Source organism: Lissotriton vulgaris, chromosome 2_1, assembly GCF_964263255.1.
Source record: "Lissotriton vulgaris chromosome 2_1, aLisVul1.2, whole genome shotgun sequence".
NCBI lineage: Eukaryota > Metazoa > Chordata > Amphibia > Caudata > Salamandridae > Lissotriton > Lissotriton vulgaris.
The window spans coordinates 1,255,478,194-1,255,497,622 of NC_141687.1; the positions used below are offsets into that span (position 1 = coordinate 1,255,478,194).

Here is a 19,429-nt window from a genome sequence, read left to right on the forward strand (position 1 = left end):
CTCAAGTTTACAACCACAGAACTTTCCACAGATATTAGAGGGTTAGGACTTGTTTAATAACGGAAGTCTGTCAATCACCCTCCATATTTTGTTTGTAGAAGGAGCAGGGGAGTACAAGTGCCTGTAAAGGCATTGGACAAAATTGTAACTATGTCTCACTGCTTGTGCTCCTTGTACTTAAATTTGGCAATACTTGTCTGACCAGCCTTCAATTCATTTGAAACTCAAACAGACTTTATCAGCTTGACAAGCAATACAATCCTTTCTAAGGGTAATACATAACATGTAAGTAATAAACAAAAGAGAAAATGGGAACTTTATTACCAGACCTAAAAAGACCTCCGATTGGAATTAATAAAGAAAATGTAGTGAGAAAGCGACAGTAAAGCGGGAGATTTCGAAAGGTGAATGAAGAAAATAGATGGTGTTGCAGTTCAAATGTGCATCTCAGAAGCTCACTGTAGCCAGGGCTTCAATCCAAGTGGCTATGCCGATCATACTGGCTCCCACATGTGCCTTCAGAGCCACACTCCCATTACTATAGCCTCTGTGTGACGTAGCATCAGGTCTTTTACGCCTGCAGTTCTTATTCTACAATCTCAATCTCTCTCTCAATCTCTCTCTCAATCTCTCTCTCCCTCCCTCTCTCTCTCCCTCTCTCTCTCCCCCTCTCTCTCCCTCTCCCTCTCTCTCTCCCTCTCCCTCTCTCTCTCCCTCTCCCTCTCTCTCTCCCTCTCCCTCTCTCTCCCTCTCTCTCTCTCTCCCTCTCCCTCTCCCTCTCTCTCCCTCCCTCTTGGGTGGGTGTTGTGTGACAATATATGCTTTTTAAGACCCACACATTGTTTTCTATTTTGCCATTTATTTTTTAATTAACAAGGCCTGGCAAGTTCCTCGATAAATAAAATAAATAAAACGATGTGGAGAATCATGCACTGACAAAGCCAAAAGGCAGTCAGGCAACACTAGACGTATTGGCTTTGCCAATGCTTGTTCCTTGACTGAAGGTGGTGTGAAAATAGAGATCTCCAATGCCGAGCACCGATCCCCTGAGGAATCCCAATTGCAAAGACCCCTCAGTCAGCAGTTATTGCAATAAAAAATATATAGTGTGCAGAAATCTGCCTTTTGGGAGAGCAATCCCACCGCAGACTGCTTTAGACAATAGAGATAGCCCACTGGTTATCCTTAGACGCAAAGATGTCCTTTTGGACATACGATTGTTAAAGACCGACCGCAGTACTGCTCCTCTGAGAGTACAGTCATTGCAGAGACTGCGGAGTAGGAGGTCGGTTATGGAGATATTACAAAACCCCAACGCCGGACAGCTTTCCCCCTGCTTTGTGGATATTAGTGAGAAACCGCATACAGTGGGGGCAGTCCCTCTGAAAGCAGAGAGGTTAATATCCCTTAAGTCAGTGCTTTAAATGAGCCGATACTGTCCGGTACCAGCACTTTTTTATCTTGAGAGGGGGAGTACATGCACTACTCATGAAAACCGTAATGCTTTTAATTGGAGAGTATTGGCACTTTTCAGAAGCAAGCGGGTACCCTGATACATAGTACCTGTACTTCTTTTTTCTCCATTTCATGCACTGCCTCAGGTTGGACGGACGTACACAAGCCTTAGATGGGAAAGTGATCCCTCAAATAATATGATTGTTTAATATTATTGAGACAGCAGCTATTCGTGTCCCACACCAGACTCTCTTATTGGGTTGAACTTTCATAGCTGAGAGCTATGCACTCATTTGCATGCAGCGTGGGCTAAAGCATTCATTTGCCAGCCTTTTACACCTCCCACGGTTACGAGCTGCAAGTCCCGGTGGGAGGGAAACCAAGCGGAGTTAATTATTAAAGACACCCGGAGGTGTGAAAGCGACTGCAGCAGAAGCTGCCTCTCCGTAACGCTCCTTCATGTGAACCCTTCGCTGTGTGGTTTGCAATCTGACCCTTTATCCTCCCTTGGTGAAGCTGTGCGGGTGAGTGTAGGTGGCTGAGCACCTTCCACTCACCTCTCAAGATGTGCAGACAAGCGAGGCTTGATGGGTAGCGCGCAGTCAGCCTGCTGCGACAAGGGAGCCTCGCTTTTGTACAGGATCGTTTTCACAGCTACATTAGTTTACACAGAAATGGGGCTGCACTTAGAATGTATTGTCATACTTGAGTAAAGTTACTCAAAAGGGTAGATTAATATCTCGGTAGGGATAAACGTACCAGTGTAAACAGGGTTTCTGCTCCCAGAACACGAAACCGAAACCTTACGTGGGGCGGGACTTCCGCCTTCGGAAGCCTGCGCACACGGATGGCCAGAGAAGCAGTGCTGGTGACGCGGGGCTCCCATGCCCGAGGGAGAGCCCCGCGGAGTCTGTGAAATCCAGAATGCCGGTAAGTGGGGCTTAGTTGGAGGGGGGATGCGCTTGTGTGTGTGTGCGCACTTGTGTGTGTGTGTAAGTGTGCAGCGGCGGGGGGGGCGGTGGGGGTCTCTGTATGTGTGTGTGCGTGTGTGTAGGTGCGCTTGTGTGTGTGTGTGTGTCTCTGTTTGTGCGCATGCGTGCAGGGGGAGGTGTGGCTGTGTGGTACAGCTTTCCAGGAGAGGAGACAGGAGCTGGCCACAGCGAGCGCGTGCGCGTGGCCCGCACAATTCCGAGCGAGCGGCCAGCTCCTGTCCCCTCTCCTGGAATGCTGATTGCCTAACAATAGGTCTCTGGCGAGACCGCGCTTCACGCGGTTCAACGCCACGAGACCTAAAAAAATGATGACTAGAACATTGCAGCTTGTCAAATGACAATCGTATAAAGGGGGACTATATAACGCAGTCGATCCAGGCATATCTCTGGTTCCCCCATTCTTTGTCTTCCCCTACTACCTCTCAAGAATCCATAAGGTCTCGGAGCAGACAACGTGCCACTGAAGCAAGCTTTAATAATCTGGCTGAGAACATAAAAAGGAAAACGTGAACACAATACAGGGACTTGCTATTCAGAGCTACTACAAACAAGACAAATGCAAGTCTCTCTCACACTTCCTAATCCATCCTATTGCCCAGTGCTGCATTCCATAACAAGAATAATTGATAAAACACTTTTAGGCATCCTATATCACATGGAAACATCCCCAACAGGCTAAATACAAAGACGACACACTTTCAACTGCAAACAACAAGATGCAGTGTGCTACTAGCGAAGCTATGCATCCCACAGGGACAGTTACTGTACAAATGCCATACCACAGTACTATACTTATTTAGGTCTCGCCTATTAGAGCCGTCTGGTTGCCAAGAATCTTTTGGAAACTTATAGTACGTCCATTACTGATCATTGATTTACTTTATTGCCACTTGCTTGCTTTTTAGGGCTCGCCTGCTGTGCGCATGCGCATAGCTGGCAAGCTCTATAGGGGCTTAAATAAGCTTTACCTAGACTGGCGATTGACTGGCGATTTGATGCTGTGCCCGTGGGCTTTTAGGTCAATGCGCAAGCGCATTGACCTAAAATGCGCGTGCACATCATCAAATCGCCAGTCAATCGCCAGCAGCACTCCTCCCCTGCTGCTTCACACCCTCATGCCGCTCCCCCCGCTCCGCCCCCTCCCCTGCCCGCCGTGTCGCATTTCTCATCCCCCCTCCCCACAGCAATTCCCTCAGCCGGCCGTACTTTCACTTTGACGGCCGCAGGCCGTCTCTCGTGTTTCTCCTTGTTTCGCTCTAAATGATTATTTTGATCTGCGGCTCTTCATTTGGGAACTGAATTAAGTGTACCTGATTTTTAAGCCCCTTGTAGATCTAAATGTGAGAATAGCAGCAGACCTCACATTTATGGGAACGTTTTTGTTGCACTTTGCATTTCGAGACAGCTTTAGCTTGTCCGATTTCCTCAGTGAGGGTTTTAAACACTGTTTTTTTTAGTTCTGGTCACCCCTGACCTTGGACATTTAATCCACTTTTGCGCACAATGTTCCCAACCAACCTTCTGTTGGCATGCTTCCAAGTAGAAGTGCTGATGCAGCGACCCATAAAAACGTCTCTTAGCCCCTTTCGAATAACCTTAGTTGCCTGCTGGGGTTCTCCATGCCCTTCTTTGAATCCGGCTGGGAGTCTGTCCGATCTTGCTCTGAGGCTTGCTATTAGCTCAGACGGCTATCAACTTCAAACAAAATATACAATCTAGGAATTCCAGCGTCTGAGCGGGAGAGGGACAGCACTGCATGATATTTTTGCTTATGAGGAAAAAGTAAGCAATTCAGGTGTGGGCCAAACATGCTCAACAATAATCACAGGAGCCTGCGCGCTGTTTAACTATCGGCATTACACTTACCACAGTGAGAAGAGTCGGTGTCAGACAAGGTAATATTTTCATGTTGGAAATTGGCTTTTGAAATAATCGAAGTTCATATGTCTGTTGTTCTAAACCACAAGTACTAGCTGTGTGACGGGTTGGAACGCCGCATCCACCATCACCGCATCCACCATCACCACATCCACCACCACCGCATCCACCATCACCACCACATCCACCACCACATCCACCTCCACATCCACCATGACATCCACCACCACATCCACCACCACTGCATGCACCACCACCACCCCATCCACCACCACCACCACATCCACCGCCACTGCATCCACCACCCCATCCACCACCACCACTGCATCCACCACCACATCCACCATCACCACATCCACCACCACCACATCCACCATCAACACCACATCCACCATCAACACCACATCCACCATCCCCTCTACATCCACCACCACATCCACCACCACCACCACCACACCCACCACCACCACACCCACCACCACATCCACTACAACCACCACCCCATCCACCACTACCACCACCACCACCGCATCCACCTCCACGTCCACCACCGCATCCACCACCACTGCATCCACCACCACCACCACGCCCACCACCACTACATCCACCACCACATCCACTACAACCACCACCCCATCCACCACTACCACCACCACCACCGCATCCACCACCACATCCACCATCAACACCACATCCAACACCACATCCACCATCACATCCACCACATCCACCATCACATCCACCACCACCACCACATCCACCACCACCACCACATCCACCACCACATCCACCACCACCACATCCACCACCACCGCATCCACCACCACATCCATCAACACCGCATCCACCACCACATCCATCAACACCGCATCCACCACCACATCCACCACCACCACATCCACCACCACCACATCCACTACCACCGCATCCACCACACCCACCACCACATCCACTACAACCACCACCCCATCCACCACCACCGCCGCATCCACCACATCCACCACCACATCCACCGAATCCACCACCGCATCCACCACCACATCCACCATGAGATCCACCGCCATATCCACCACCACATCCACCACCACTTCACCACCGCATCCACCACCACATTCCCCAACACCCCCACATCCACCACCTCATCCACCACCTCATCCACCACCTCATCCACCACCTCATCCACCACCTCATCCACCACCTCATCCACCACCTCATCCACCACCGCATCCACCACCGCATCCACCACCACCGCATCCACCACCACCGCATCCACCACCACCACCACACCCACCACCCCCACCACCACCACATCCACTACAACCCCCACCACCGCATCCACCACCACATCCACCACAACCCCCACCACCGCATCCACCACAACATCCACCACAACCACCACCACATCCACCACCACCACCACATCCACCAACACATCCACCATGACATCCACCACCACCGCATCCACCACCACCGCATCCACCACCACCGCATCCACTACAACCACCACCCCATCCACCACTACCACCACCACCGCATCCACTACAACCACCACCCCATCCACCACTACCACCACCACCGCATCCACCACCACCACCACATCCACAATCACATTCACCATCACATCCACCATCAAATCCACATCCACCACCACATCCACCATGACATCCACCAACACCAAATCCACCACCACATCCACCACCACCACTTATCCACCGCATCCACCACCACATCCACCACTTCCACTGCATCCACCACCACCGCATCCACCACCACCACCACCACCTCATCCATCACCTCATCCACCACCACCTCATCCACCACCTCATCCACCACCACCTCATCCACCACCTCATCCACCACAACACCACCACATCCACATCCACCATCACATCCACCATCACATCCATCACCTTCACATCCATCACATCCACCATCACCTTCACATCCACCATGACATCCACCACCACATCCACCACTTCCACCGCATCCACCACCACCGCATCCACCACCACATCCACCACTTCCACCGCATCCACCACCACCGCATCCACCACCACACCCACAACTACCACCACAACCACCACCACCACATCCACAACCACCACATCCACCACCACCACATCCACCACCACCACATCCACCACCACCACATCCACCACCACATCCACAACCACCACATCCACCACAACACCACCACATCCATCACCTTCACATCCACCATGACAGCCACCACCACATACACCACTTCCACCGCATCCACCACCACCGCATCCACCACCACATCCACCACTTCCACCGCATCCCCCACCACCGCATCCACCACCACCACTGCATCCACCACCACCACCACCACCTCCACCACCACATCCACCACCACAACCACATCCACCACCGCATCCACCACCGCATCCACCACCACTACATCCACCACCACTACATCCACCACCACATCCACTACAACCACCACCCCATCCACCACTACCACCACCACCACAGCATCCACCACCACATCCACCATCAACACCACATCCAACACCACATCCACCATCACATCCACCACATCCACCATCACATCCACCACCACCACCACATCCACCACCACCACCACATCCACCACCACCATCACCTCCACATCCACCATGACATCCACCACCACATCCACCGCATCCACCACCACCGCATCCACCACCACCACATCCACTACAACCACCACCCCATCCACCACCACCACCACGCCCACCACCACTACATCCACCACCACATCCACTACAACCACCACCCCATCCACCACTACCACCACCGCATCCACCACCACATCCACCATCAACACCACATCCAACACCACATCCACCATCACATCCACCACATCCACCATCACATCCACCACCACCACCACATCCACCACCACCACCACATCCACCACCACATCCACCCCATCCACCACCACCACATCCACCACCACCGCATCCACCACCACATCCATCAACACCGCATCCACCACCACATCCATCAACACCGCATCCACCACCACATCCACCACCACCACATCCACCACCACCACATCCACTACCACCGCATCCACCACACCCACCACCACATCCACCACCCCATCCACCACCACCGCCGCATCCACCACATCCACCACCACATCCACCGAATCCACCACCGCATCCACCACCGCATCCACCACCACATCCACCATGACATCCACCGCCACATCCACCACCACATCCACCACCACTTCACCACCGCATCCACCACCACATTCCCCAACACCCCCACATCCACCACCTCATCCACCACCTCATCCACCACCTCATCCACCACCTCATCCACCACCTCATCCACCACCGCATCCACCACCGCATCCACCACCGCATCCACCACCACCGCATCCACCACCACCGCATCCACCACCACCACCACACCCACCACCCCCACCACCACCACATCCACTACAACCCCCACCACCGCATCCACCACCACATCCACCACAACCCCCACCACCGCATCCACCACAACATCCACCACAACCACCACCACATCCACCACCACCACCACATCCACCAACACATCCACCATGACATCCACCACCACCGCATCCACCACCACCGCATCCACCACCACCGCATCCACTACAACCACCACCCCATCCACCACTACCACCACCACCGCATCCACTACAACCACCACCCCATCCACCACTACCACCACCACCGCATCCACCACCACCACCACATCCACAATCACATTCACCATCACATCCACCATCAAATCCACATCCACCACCACATCCACCATGACATCCACCAACACCAAATCCACCACCACATCCACCACCACCACTTATCCACCGCATCCACCACCACATCCACCACTTCCACTGCATCCACCACCACCGCATCCACCACCACCACCACCACCTCATCCATCACCTCATCCACCACCACCTCATCCACCACCTCATCCACCACCACCTCATCCACCACCTCATCCACCACAACACCACCACATCCACATCCACCATCACATCCATCACCTTCACATCCATCACATCCACCATCACCTTCACATCCACCATGACATCCACCACCACATCCACCACTTCCACCGCATCCACCACCACCGCATCCACCACCACATCCACCACTTCCACCGCATCCACCACCACCGCATCCACCACCACACCCACAACTACCACCACAACCACCACCACCACATCCACAACCACCACATCCACCACCACCACATCCACCACCACCACATCCACCACCACATCCACAACCACCACATCCACCACAACACCACCACATCCATCACCTTCACATCCACCATGACAGCCACCACCACATACACCACTTCCACCGCATCCACCACCACCGCATCCACCACCACATCCACCACTTCCACCGCATCCCCCACCACCGCATCCACCACCACCACTGCATCCACCACCACCACCACCACCTCCACCACCACATCCACCACCACAACCACATCCACCACCGCATCCACCACCGCATCCACCACCACTACATCCACCACCACATCCACTACAACCACCACCCCATCCACCACTACCACCACCACCACAGCATCCACCACCACATCCACCATCAACACCACATCCAACACCACATCCACCATCACATCCACCACATCCACCATCACATCCACCACCACCACCACATCCACCACCACCACCACATCCACCACCACCATCACCTCCACATCCACCATGACATCCACCACCACATCCACCGCATCCACCACCACCGCATCCACCACCACCACATCCACTACAACCACCACCCCATCCACCACTACCACATCCACCACCACATCCACCCCATCCACCACCACCACATCCACCACCACCGCATCCACCACCACATCCATCAACACCGCATCCACCACCACATCCACCACCACCACATCCACCACATCCACCACCACCACATCCACCACCACCGCATCCACCACACCCACCACCACATCCACTACAACCACCACCCCATCCACCACCACCGCCGCATCCACCACATCCACCACCACATCCACCGCATCCACCACCACATCCACCACCACATCCACCACCACATCCACCGCCACATCCACCGCCACATCCACCGCCACATCCACCGCCACATCCACCACCACATCCACCACCACATCCACCACATCCACCACCACTTCACCACCGCATCCACCACCACATTCCCCAACACCCCCACATCCACCACCACATCCACCACCTCATCCACCACCGCATCCACCACCACCGCATCCACCACCACCGCATCCACCACCACCGCATCCACCACCACCGCATCCACCACCACCACCACACCCACCACCACCACACCCACCACCACCACATCCACTACAACCCCCACCACCGCATCCACCACCACATCCACCACAACCACCACCACATCCACCACCACCACCACATCCACCAACACATCCACCATGACATCCACCACCACCGCATCCACCACCACCGCATCCACTACAACCACCACCCCATCCACCACTACCACCACCACCGCATCCACTACAACCACCACCCCATCCACCACTACCACCACCACCGCATCCACCACCACCACCACATCCACAATCACATTCACCATCACATCCACCATCAAATCCACATCCACCACCACATCCACCACCACATCCACCATGACATCCACCAACACCAAATCCACCACCACCACTTATCCACCGCATCCACCACCACATCCACCACTTCCACTGCATCCACCACCACCGCATCCACCACCACCGCATCCACCACCACCACCACCACCACCTCATCCATCACCTCATCCACCACCACCTCATCCACCACCTCATCCACCACAACACCACCACATCCACCATCACATCCACCATCACATCCATCACCTTCACATCCATCACATCCACCATCACATCCATCACCTTCACATCCACCATGACATCCACCACCACATCCACCACTTCCACCGCATCCACCACCACCGCATCCACCACCACATCCACCACTTCCACCGCATCCACCACCACCGTATCCACCACCACACCCACAACCACCACCACCACCACAACCACCACATCCACCACCACCACAACCACATCCACCACCACATCCACAACCACCACATCCACCACAACACCACCACATTCACCACCACATCCATCACCTTCACATCCACCATGACAGCCACCACCACATACACCACTTCCACCGCATCCACTTCCACCGCATCCACCACCACCGCATCCACCACCACATCCACCACTTCCACCGCATCCCCCACCACCGCATCCACCACCACCACCACCACCACCACAACCACATCCACCACCGCATCCACCACCGCATCCACCACCGCATCCACCACACCCACCACCATCACTTCCACCACCACTTTCACCACATCCACCACCACCACATCCACCACATCAACACCACATCGACCACCTTCACCACCACCACCACCACCACCACCACCACATCCACATCCACCCCCACATCCACCACCACCACATCCACCACCATATCCCCCAGATCCACCACCACCACATCTACATGTGTGTGGCTCTGTGTGTGTAGGTGCAAATGCAATGTTCTTGGATTGTCGTCACAATAAAATACACTGAACATAATCTTCACAAAAGTTATTTACAAACGTTTAAGCTATTGCCATTAAAAATTACAATAACTTTTATTTAAGTATTAATTATTTACAAAATTAAAAGCCATTGTTATTTGTAATATCAATACATCTAAGTCACGTAAATACAACACACATTGCATTACAAATGCTATAGGTGTCACATTTGCAAAAGTTAAAACTATGGACATTGTAACTGACAAAGCTATTAATTTTGCTACTTTCAAAACCAACACATAAATAAAAAAAGTGTCATTTACAATACCAATAGCTCAAACTTTCCTAATGCGAGACCTATTGCATTTCCAATGCTTGTTATTTGATGGCTGGTCTTCCACTTCTTGTGTTTGTTCCTCTTCTGGAACATGCCCTCTTTACCATCCTTCCGACTGCCTGATTTTCATCCTTCCACTTCACTTTTAGAGAACTACTTTTTCGATTTCGTGTGCCGGTACTCTTTGGGTGTGCATATTTTAACAGACTCTCTTCCTATATGATCGTTAGTTTTGCCAATGGAAACAAACATTGGCAAAGCCAATAGTTCAGAAGTCTTTGCCAGTATTTGTATTTTTTGCAGTGCCAGAGTACTGTAAAGAAACATTATGCTCTGTTTTCAGGTCACAAAGTCATACTGCTGGGCTGATTTCTCTGAGGCAAACCATTGAGTAACACTTTGGGTTGACACTGTTAAGTAGGAGTTATATAGTAATCTAGTATGTAAAATCTGAACGAGGTGGTGCTGTTCACTATTTGTATTAATATTGTTTATTTTAGGAGTGTAGTTTGATGAATTTGCCAACAACGGTATCGCTTTGCATGTGGTGTTTAGTCAGTGTGAGCCTTGATGTCTATGCTTGTGTACATGTGTTTTTATTATTATTACCAGAATTAAATACTGGTGTTTCAAAGAGAATGATTGTCGGTCTTGATGGTTTAACTGTACCTCCAGAGTAATGTTAACAAGGAAGAGTGCATGGATTTTTATTTTTTCAATTCACTTCTTTCAAATCATGTACATTCAGCTTTTCATTTGAATGGAGGCCTATTAGATGCACAGGCTTGACACGTTTATAGTAAGATCTGTGAAAACTGCTGTTAGAAATTATATTTCAGGTTGGTAGAGATGTGCACCCTGTCCAAGCAGGAAGCACAATTGTAGTGTAGTACACATTTAAAGTTTACCTGTGCTCACCTGCGGGTAGCTTGGTACTTATCATTCAGGCTAAACTAAAGAGGCAATGTGTAAAGTTTTTGTGCACGTACACACTTAGTAACACAATGAGAATATCACCCAAGTACTACACATCAGTTTAGAACAAGCATTTGCAATACAATAGGTCTCGCATTTGCGAGAGTTTGAACTATTTTTATTGTAAATGACATTGCCTTTTATTTATGTTTTGGTTTTTGAAACATAAATAAAAGCCATTGTCATTTACAATGCCAAAAGGTCAAACTTGCATAAATGCAAGACCTATTGCATTGCAAATGCTTGTTTTTCGCTACCTACTCATAGGATAGGTAATAGGCACTGCCTCTAACACTTCCTGCTCACATTGAGGGGTGTTTGCGCTGCATCTTGCACTGCCTGCCCTGCTCACAGTGAGGGTGAGGGAGGGGTGCAAACGCAGCATCTTATACTGCATGCTTAGCGCATGAGAAGAGCAAATTGCACTGTAGGCACTGTATCTTGCTGTGCGTGCTCACCGCTGGAAAGCTGTGCAATCCCTTGGAAACAGGCACTGCATCTTACAGTGCAAACTTACAGCATACTTCTGAAGAGGCATCGCGCCCTACGCTACTTGGTCACGAGAACAGACGAGCAAACTGCACATGGCACTGCATTTTTAGATGCCAGATCACGTGCTTGAGGTGGTCACGCTACAGTGGGGATCACACTGCAACTCGTAATTTAACCTACTCTCTGGTGACGGCATGAGTTATGCGCACTGCACTGGAGGCTGCCCAGGGCAAGGTGGTGTAATGGAGTGCACATGCAGTGAAAGATGCAACGCCCACAGCTGTGCAAGCCTTGCACGTTAGGATGGCAGTGTAGGATGTCATTCACTAGTTATGCGCTCACCCCACTGTCTCACCAGGCAGGGTTTGCATCTTCCACCACCTACGCGCTGCATCGGTCGCACACTTACTAATTAATGGATGTTTGGGAGTTATATTGTGTAAATACATATCAAACAACGTCAGTAGCACTACAGTGGGTCACTGCACGAAGCCACTTCTTGCTTACAACTTGAGACCGGCCTGTGACGCGGAAAGTGCTAAATATTGTCAGTGAACACGCTGCCAGTGCACAGCATGAGACTTAAACACTGTCATGAAAACGCCGGATTAAGCACATACTTGTGAGCAGAACAACACGTGCACACTGAAAGAGAGCGCTGCTTTGTATGCTCCGTGGTCATGGACTGAGACCTGGACACTGCGCTGGGGCACTACACTGTATTTTCCAAACTGCGTTGGGGCACTACACTGTATTTTCCAAAGTCTTAATGCAGCGTGGTACTTCTTGCATCATGAGACATGCACAGTAGCTCCGCATCTTAATAGTGAACACACTGTTCACAACTGGAGACTTCCAGACTGAACACTGGCAGAGCAGCTTACACTGTCAGCTTACAGCACAGTATATGTCCACTGTACGGGGGCCTGCCTTTTACACTACCTGCTTGCATCGCATACATGTCAGCTGCACTGGAACACTTCAACCTACACCGCATGCTTACATCATAATACACATCGACTGCAATTCTGCACTACAACAGAGATTTATATGAGCTCAGCTTGCTCACATCAATAGACTTGCATATCGAATTTGCACAAGTTACTACTTGTGTAACGATATATCTGTAAGAGACATTAGTTAGTGATAGATTCCTTACCTTAGAATATCCCCAGGCGTCAGACTGAATCCGGAAACTTTTGCGTAGCAATACCCCTGCGCGTCGGTAGGTGTCGTCCGCGGCTCCGCATCAGTCGTCGGCGTCGTAATGACGTCGGAGTACTTAGACGCCGCCCTCGCGCGCTGTCAGTTCTTATACACAGCTTTTCCGCGCCAGATACGCAGAGCCATGATAGAACCAACACTGGTGCCATGAAACTAGGGCCCTGAAAGGGGATGACCTTAACCCTAGATATCGGTTCTCAGAACGGGAAGGATGGGTGGGTCGGTAAGGAATCTATCACTAACTAATGTCTCTTCCAGATAGATCGTTACACAAGTAGTAACTTGTGCATCTGAAAGAGACACGTTAGTGATAAATTCCTTACCTTAGAATAGATACCCCAGCAATACCAACCCCGGTGGTGGGTCTCCGAACCAATAATCACACCAGAAAGTCCTGGAGGATAGAACGGCCAAAGAAGCCATCCCTCCGGACTTGGCTGTCCAGGCAGTAGTGTCTTGCGAACGTGTGCTGCGAGGTCTACGTAGCTGCCTGACAAATGTCCTGTAAGGGGACTCCCCGGCGCAGGGCAGTAGTAGTCGCTGTGGCCCGAGTGGAGTGGGCCCACAGCCCAACAGGAGGTTCCTTCTTAGCCAAGGAGTAACACGCTTGGATGCACAACACAATCCACCGAGAGATGGTCCGCTTGTGCACCGCCCGTCTTTTCTTAGCGCCCACGTAACCAACAAAGAGTTGGTCATCGACCCGGAACTGACGTGTGCGATCCAGATAGTAAGAGAGCGCACGTTTTGGGTCCAGACAGTGGAGCCTCTCTTCCTCTTTCGAGGGATGCGGAGGCGGAAAGAAGGTGGGCAAGGTGATGGGACTGCCCGATATGGAAGGCTGCGACTACCTTGGGCAGGAAAGAGGACTTTGTCCACAACACAACCTTGTCCGGATGGACAGAAAGGAAAGGTGGTTTTGAGGAAAGAGTCTGGAGCTAACTCACTCTCCTGGCAGAGGTGATGGCAACCAGGAAAGCAGACTAAAGAGTGAGAAGACGTAGAGGACAGTTATGAAGCGGCTCAAAGGGAGCGCACGTCAAGTAAGTTAGAACCAGGTTCAAGTCCCACTGGGGCATCACAAAAGGAACAGGAGGGAACATGTGAGTGATGCCCTTTAAGGATCTGCTCACAATGGGGGACTTGAACAAAGAAGGCTGATCAGGAAGCCTTAAAAAGGCTGAAAGGGCGGAAAGGTAGCCCTTGATAGTGACCAGAGCAGAGCCCTGCTGGGCAAGAGAAAGAAGAGGAGAACCTCTGAAAGAGGGGCATTGAGAGGATCCACAACCTTTGCTGTGCACCATGCGAAAAATCTGTTCCACCTGCAGGCGTATACTAACTTTGTGGAGGGACGCCTGGCTGCCAAAATGACATTACAGACTTCAGGAGGCAAGTAATGGCCTCAACTGTCGCCACTCAATCTCCAAGCATGGAGGTGGAGACCGGACAGGGTCGGGTGGAGGACCGCCCCCTGCTGCTGCGACAGAAGGTCCTCCTGAAGAGGCAGACGAACCGGGGGAATAGACCGACATACTGAGTAGCTCGGGATACCAGTACCTTCGCGCCCAGTCCGGAGCCACAAGGATGACTTGGGCCCGGTCGCACTTGATTTTCTTCAGCACTCTGGGCAGAAGTGGTATAGGCGGAAAGGCACGCAACAGACCGCAACTCCACTCGTGACGACAAGCGTCCCCGAGCGAGTGCCGCCTTCGAAATTCCAACACGCAGAACTGATGACATTGCGCGTTCTCTTCGGTGGCGAATAGATCTAACCAAAGCTCTCCCCACTGCAGAAAGAGGCCTTGCGCCATGTCAGAGTTCAGACACCATTCGTGATCCATCAGGCACCTTCGGCTGAGCTCGTCTGCCCTGGCGTTAAGAGAACCTGCCAGGTGTTGAACCACCAGGGTCACGCCCTGATGTGCCAGCCACTTCCAGAGGCGCAGAGCCTCCTGGCAGAGGGTCCACGACCCCACCCCGCTTGTTGCAGTACCACATGGCGGTGGTGTGGTCAGTGAACACCTGCACTAAACTCCCCCGGACGGAGGGGAGGAATGCCTTCAGTGCTAGACGAATCGCCCGCAGCTCCAGAAGGTTGATATGGAGCTGGGACTCTGCCAGAGATACCCCAGCTCATTTACTTGCATGCATTACACGATCTCTAGCTGTACCCTTCCATTTCAGCCCCAGTTAAATAAATTAGACTTTTGATGCTCCAGCCCTTTAACTAGGATTCAATGTTTTTGTCCCAACTACTTGTGCACGTGGGGATGTCTCCGGAATATTTATAAGTACAGTTTTCTGTATTAAATATTGATATATTTTGAGTACCAATATATTGGTACTCAGTGTATTGAACTCCGAAAGATGCGAACTTTGGCAAAGTCTTTTCAACTGAATTGCTTTGCAAAAACTATAGAGCAGCAGCAAAAAAATAATAATAATGCAAAAACATTGTGATATCATCAAGGATGCTAGGACGGCCCAATGTTATGATATATGCCTTGCCTTTTTTTTTTTATCTACAATGCTAAGATAGCGAATGCCTCTTGAAGCAGTACTTTAAAAAAAACATACATGTAATGTCTGATATTTGTTTCTTTGTCTTCATTGCTTAATTTTGCTCGCAAGAAAGTGTCACTCATATTTGCACTGAAATTATGAAAGTGTCACACATGAGCAATCTGCAAACTTGGAAGCTATGATCTCGAGCTAAAACAGCAATCATGCAAAGGTATCGGTTACAAAGTATGCGAAAGAGTGTAAATAGTTTAGGAGTAATTATAACAAAATAGTGATAAGTGCCATGCTACAAAGAACCCTGGCAATCTTACACAAATTATATTCACTTACCAACTTGGATGTTCCAGAATATAAAAAATGTAAATAATGGCCAGTATTTATTTTCTATGAAAGGAGGCTGTTTCACTCATGGTCCGCCACATTACCCTGTGCCACTAAAACAGACCTCCCACTCTGGTCCATAACTACAAATCATTGTCATTTGGAGCCAGCACTTTACCCGTAACACCGGCAGCACCACTCTAGGGCACGCTTACTGTACGCTCACACCTACCCACTAGGAACCCTCTCGCTCGCACCTGTGCCGTGAATTGTGCCTTCTGCTGCTCAGCAGCCAGCATGGACTGCAACTCCGCGTTGACCTCTTTGGAGCTACTGCCCGAAGAAAAGTCCATATTCGGAGAGTACTCGGACATCGTGCCCACTGATAACAGCTAATTCAGAAATACGACCTTCACCCAGTCTCTACTACAGCCACAAAAAAAAGCTCAACTGTACACACCCCGGCTTTTTTTTTTTTTTTTTTAAAGCACGTGCACCGCGGCCATTTTGGAACGGTTAGGATTTGCGAAATATCAGGTAGACTTCATGAACAGTACGTCACGATAAACGCATCCCAACGACCTTCTCATCATTATTTGAATGGTCATCTGGGATTAGAATACATTTTTCTTAGTAATGCTTATTTCGCTTCGAATCCTCTTTATCCACCGATTTAGGGTGACCAGAATTTTAAAGCCAAAAACCGGGACATTTCACAAAAATAAAAGAAGGACTACAATTTTACTTCAAGCGATGAGAGCAATAGAGCATAGCTGCGATTGCTTGTTTTGCGGTCATGCTGTAAGAAGAGGCGGAGTGCACCGGATGTGACTTCAGCCACCATTTCAGCTCTCTATCAAATTTTAGGGCACGCCCAGGTCGTTTACTTCCGGGTGGAGGCGGTAACCTTGATTGTCAATTCTCTTCTCCCATCATGGCGGCATTGCTGAGATTGAGCTGCTCCATGGGTGCGAAAGGTCAGTGGCTTACGTCGCAGCATGTTTGTGGAAATTACTTTGTAAATGGGCACAGGGTGTATGTATAGTGGCTGTCGTAGTCCGTTGACTGTCAACTCAAGTCTATGAAGTCGTGGGGAGTTTTCATCACCACTCCATCTCAAGCGAAGTTAACAGACATTTCTAAAAATAATTGCATTTGTATAGCGTTTAGTATTCCTTGACAAGGCTTTAAGTGCTTTCGGCGAGAAGCGATTAATTACGACATGGACGATAAATTGCTGCAATGTCGTTATACAAAAAGGCTTTCAACAGCAATCTTATCGCGAGTGTTTTTTTAAACCTAGAAATAGGTTTAAATCGCACGACATGTAACCTAATTCTTAAACTAGTGTGTGTTGGAGAAAGGGCATCTGTCAGAGTAAGGTTGCCATGATTTTTTTGTTGTCACTGAGGATCTAATTACGCAATCTATGGCTTTTCTTTTATTTATTGTTTTCAGGTATGTTAATTGATAGTTCCTGAACTAAAAGTCACAAAATACACAAACTTACAAAATGAAAAATCAGATTTTGATCACTGCGCTCTTGTCAAACAACTCCCTTGTTGATCCTACAGCAAAGCAAGACTTTATCTTTCCGCTGTTGCTTTAGTAGAATGCCTGCTATATATACACGCTGGCCGACTGAAGGAGAAATCAAAGGCGCAGATGGTGATTGGTGACCTGAATAAAGTCACCAAGGATGGTCAGACAGGATGCGAGCCTCATCGAAGGACATTTCCTTCCCGAGACAGAAAATGCATAACTTCATTTTCTTGGCACCTTTAGTCCCCAACAGTTCCTTCTAAACTCGTCTTTGAAGATTGTGGGTTAGCGTTATAATCCGTGCTGGAAAAGAAAGCTGTTTTCACTGGGATCCCATAAATTGGGTGTTGCAAACAGGGGGAAAAGTTTGAGGGAGCATCGTCATGAGGAGTGGAGCCAATTACAATTAGCATTTGCATTATTTATTGTTATTATTAATAGTATAAACTGTGTTCCCCTACGAAATTGCAGCATGGCAACATGCAATGGCACTGCTGCACTGGTTTATTTAATTGGTCACCAACAGGCTACGTGGCTTAGGCAGTCTTCTAAGTGGGTTGAAAAGGATGTGGGAAGTATCTAAAGAGCCCCCCCCCCCCCCCCCCAAGACTAAGACTACTTAAGAGGTGGTGACTCCGTTACAAAGGGTATTTCTGTATATTGTTGGCCCAGAATTTCATTGGCTCTCTCCTCCTCCTTCTTCTGTTGGCACCACACTCTTCCCCCCTTTTCCTTATCATCAAAATCACCATTGTCTACCTCCTACTGGTGCTGTTCCTGTCCTCTAACTCCTGCTTTTCCTCTTATCAGGTCTCTTCTTGACTTCCAGCTGGTGACAATCCTGATCCTTTTGCCTTGTGTACATTGACCCGAGCCTCCTTGCCCTCTTCATACTTCTGGTCCTCATTTGAGCTGTGTTCCTTTTCCTCCAGATACTAATCGTCATTCCACTGGTCCTCTTCCTTCTGCAACTAGTCATCCTTGCTGTCATCCTCCACTCCTGGTCTAGGTATTCCTCCTCATTTTCCTGGTCTTTGTCCTTGCCCTGATGCTCTCAATTCTACACGTCCTCTGTCTCTCTTGGACTT

General features: G+C 50.2%; 2 protein-coding genes across 2 annotated transcripts in view; one reads left to right on the forward strand and one right to left on the reverse strand.

Annotated features, from left to right (window-relative positions):
• The window catches only part of TIMM8B (translocase of inner mitochondrial membrane 8 homolog B), a 69,695-nt gene extending 52,451 nt beyond the window's left edge, over positions 1-17,244 (reverse strand). The window contains exon 1 of the mRNA XM_086956979.1: positions 17,057-17,244. Coding sequence (XP_086813105.1) covers positions 17,057-17,173 — 117 coding nt within the window. The 5' untranslated portion in view covers positions 17,174-17,244. The remainder of the gene's footprint in view (positions 1-17,056) is intronic.
• A 326-nt stretch (positions 17,245-17,570) lies between these two features.
• Positions 17,571-19,429, forward strand: part of SDHD (succinate dehydrogenase complex subunit D) — a 129,729-nt gene continuing 127,870 nt past the window's right edge. The window contains exon 1 of the mRNA XM_086956978.1: positions 17,571-17,776. Coding sequence (XP_086813104.1) covers positions 17,734-17,776 — 43 coding nt within the window. The 5' untranslated portion in view covers positions 17,571-17,733. The remainder of the gene's footprint in view (positions 17,777-19,429) is intronic.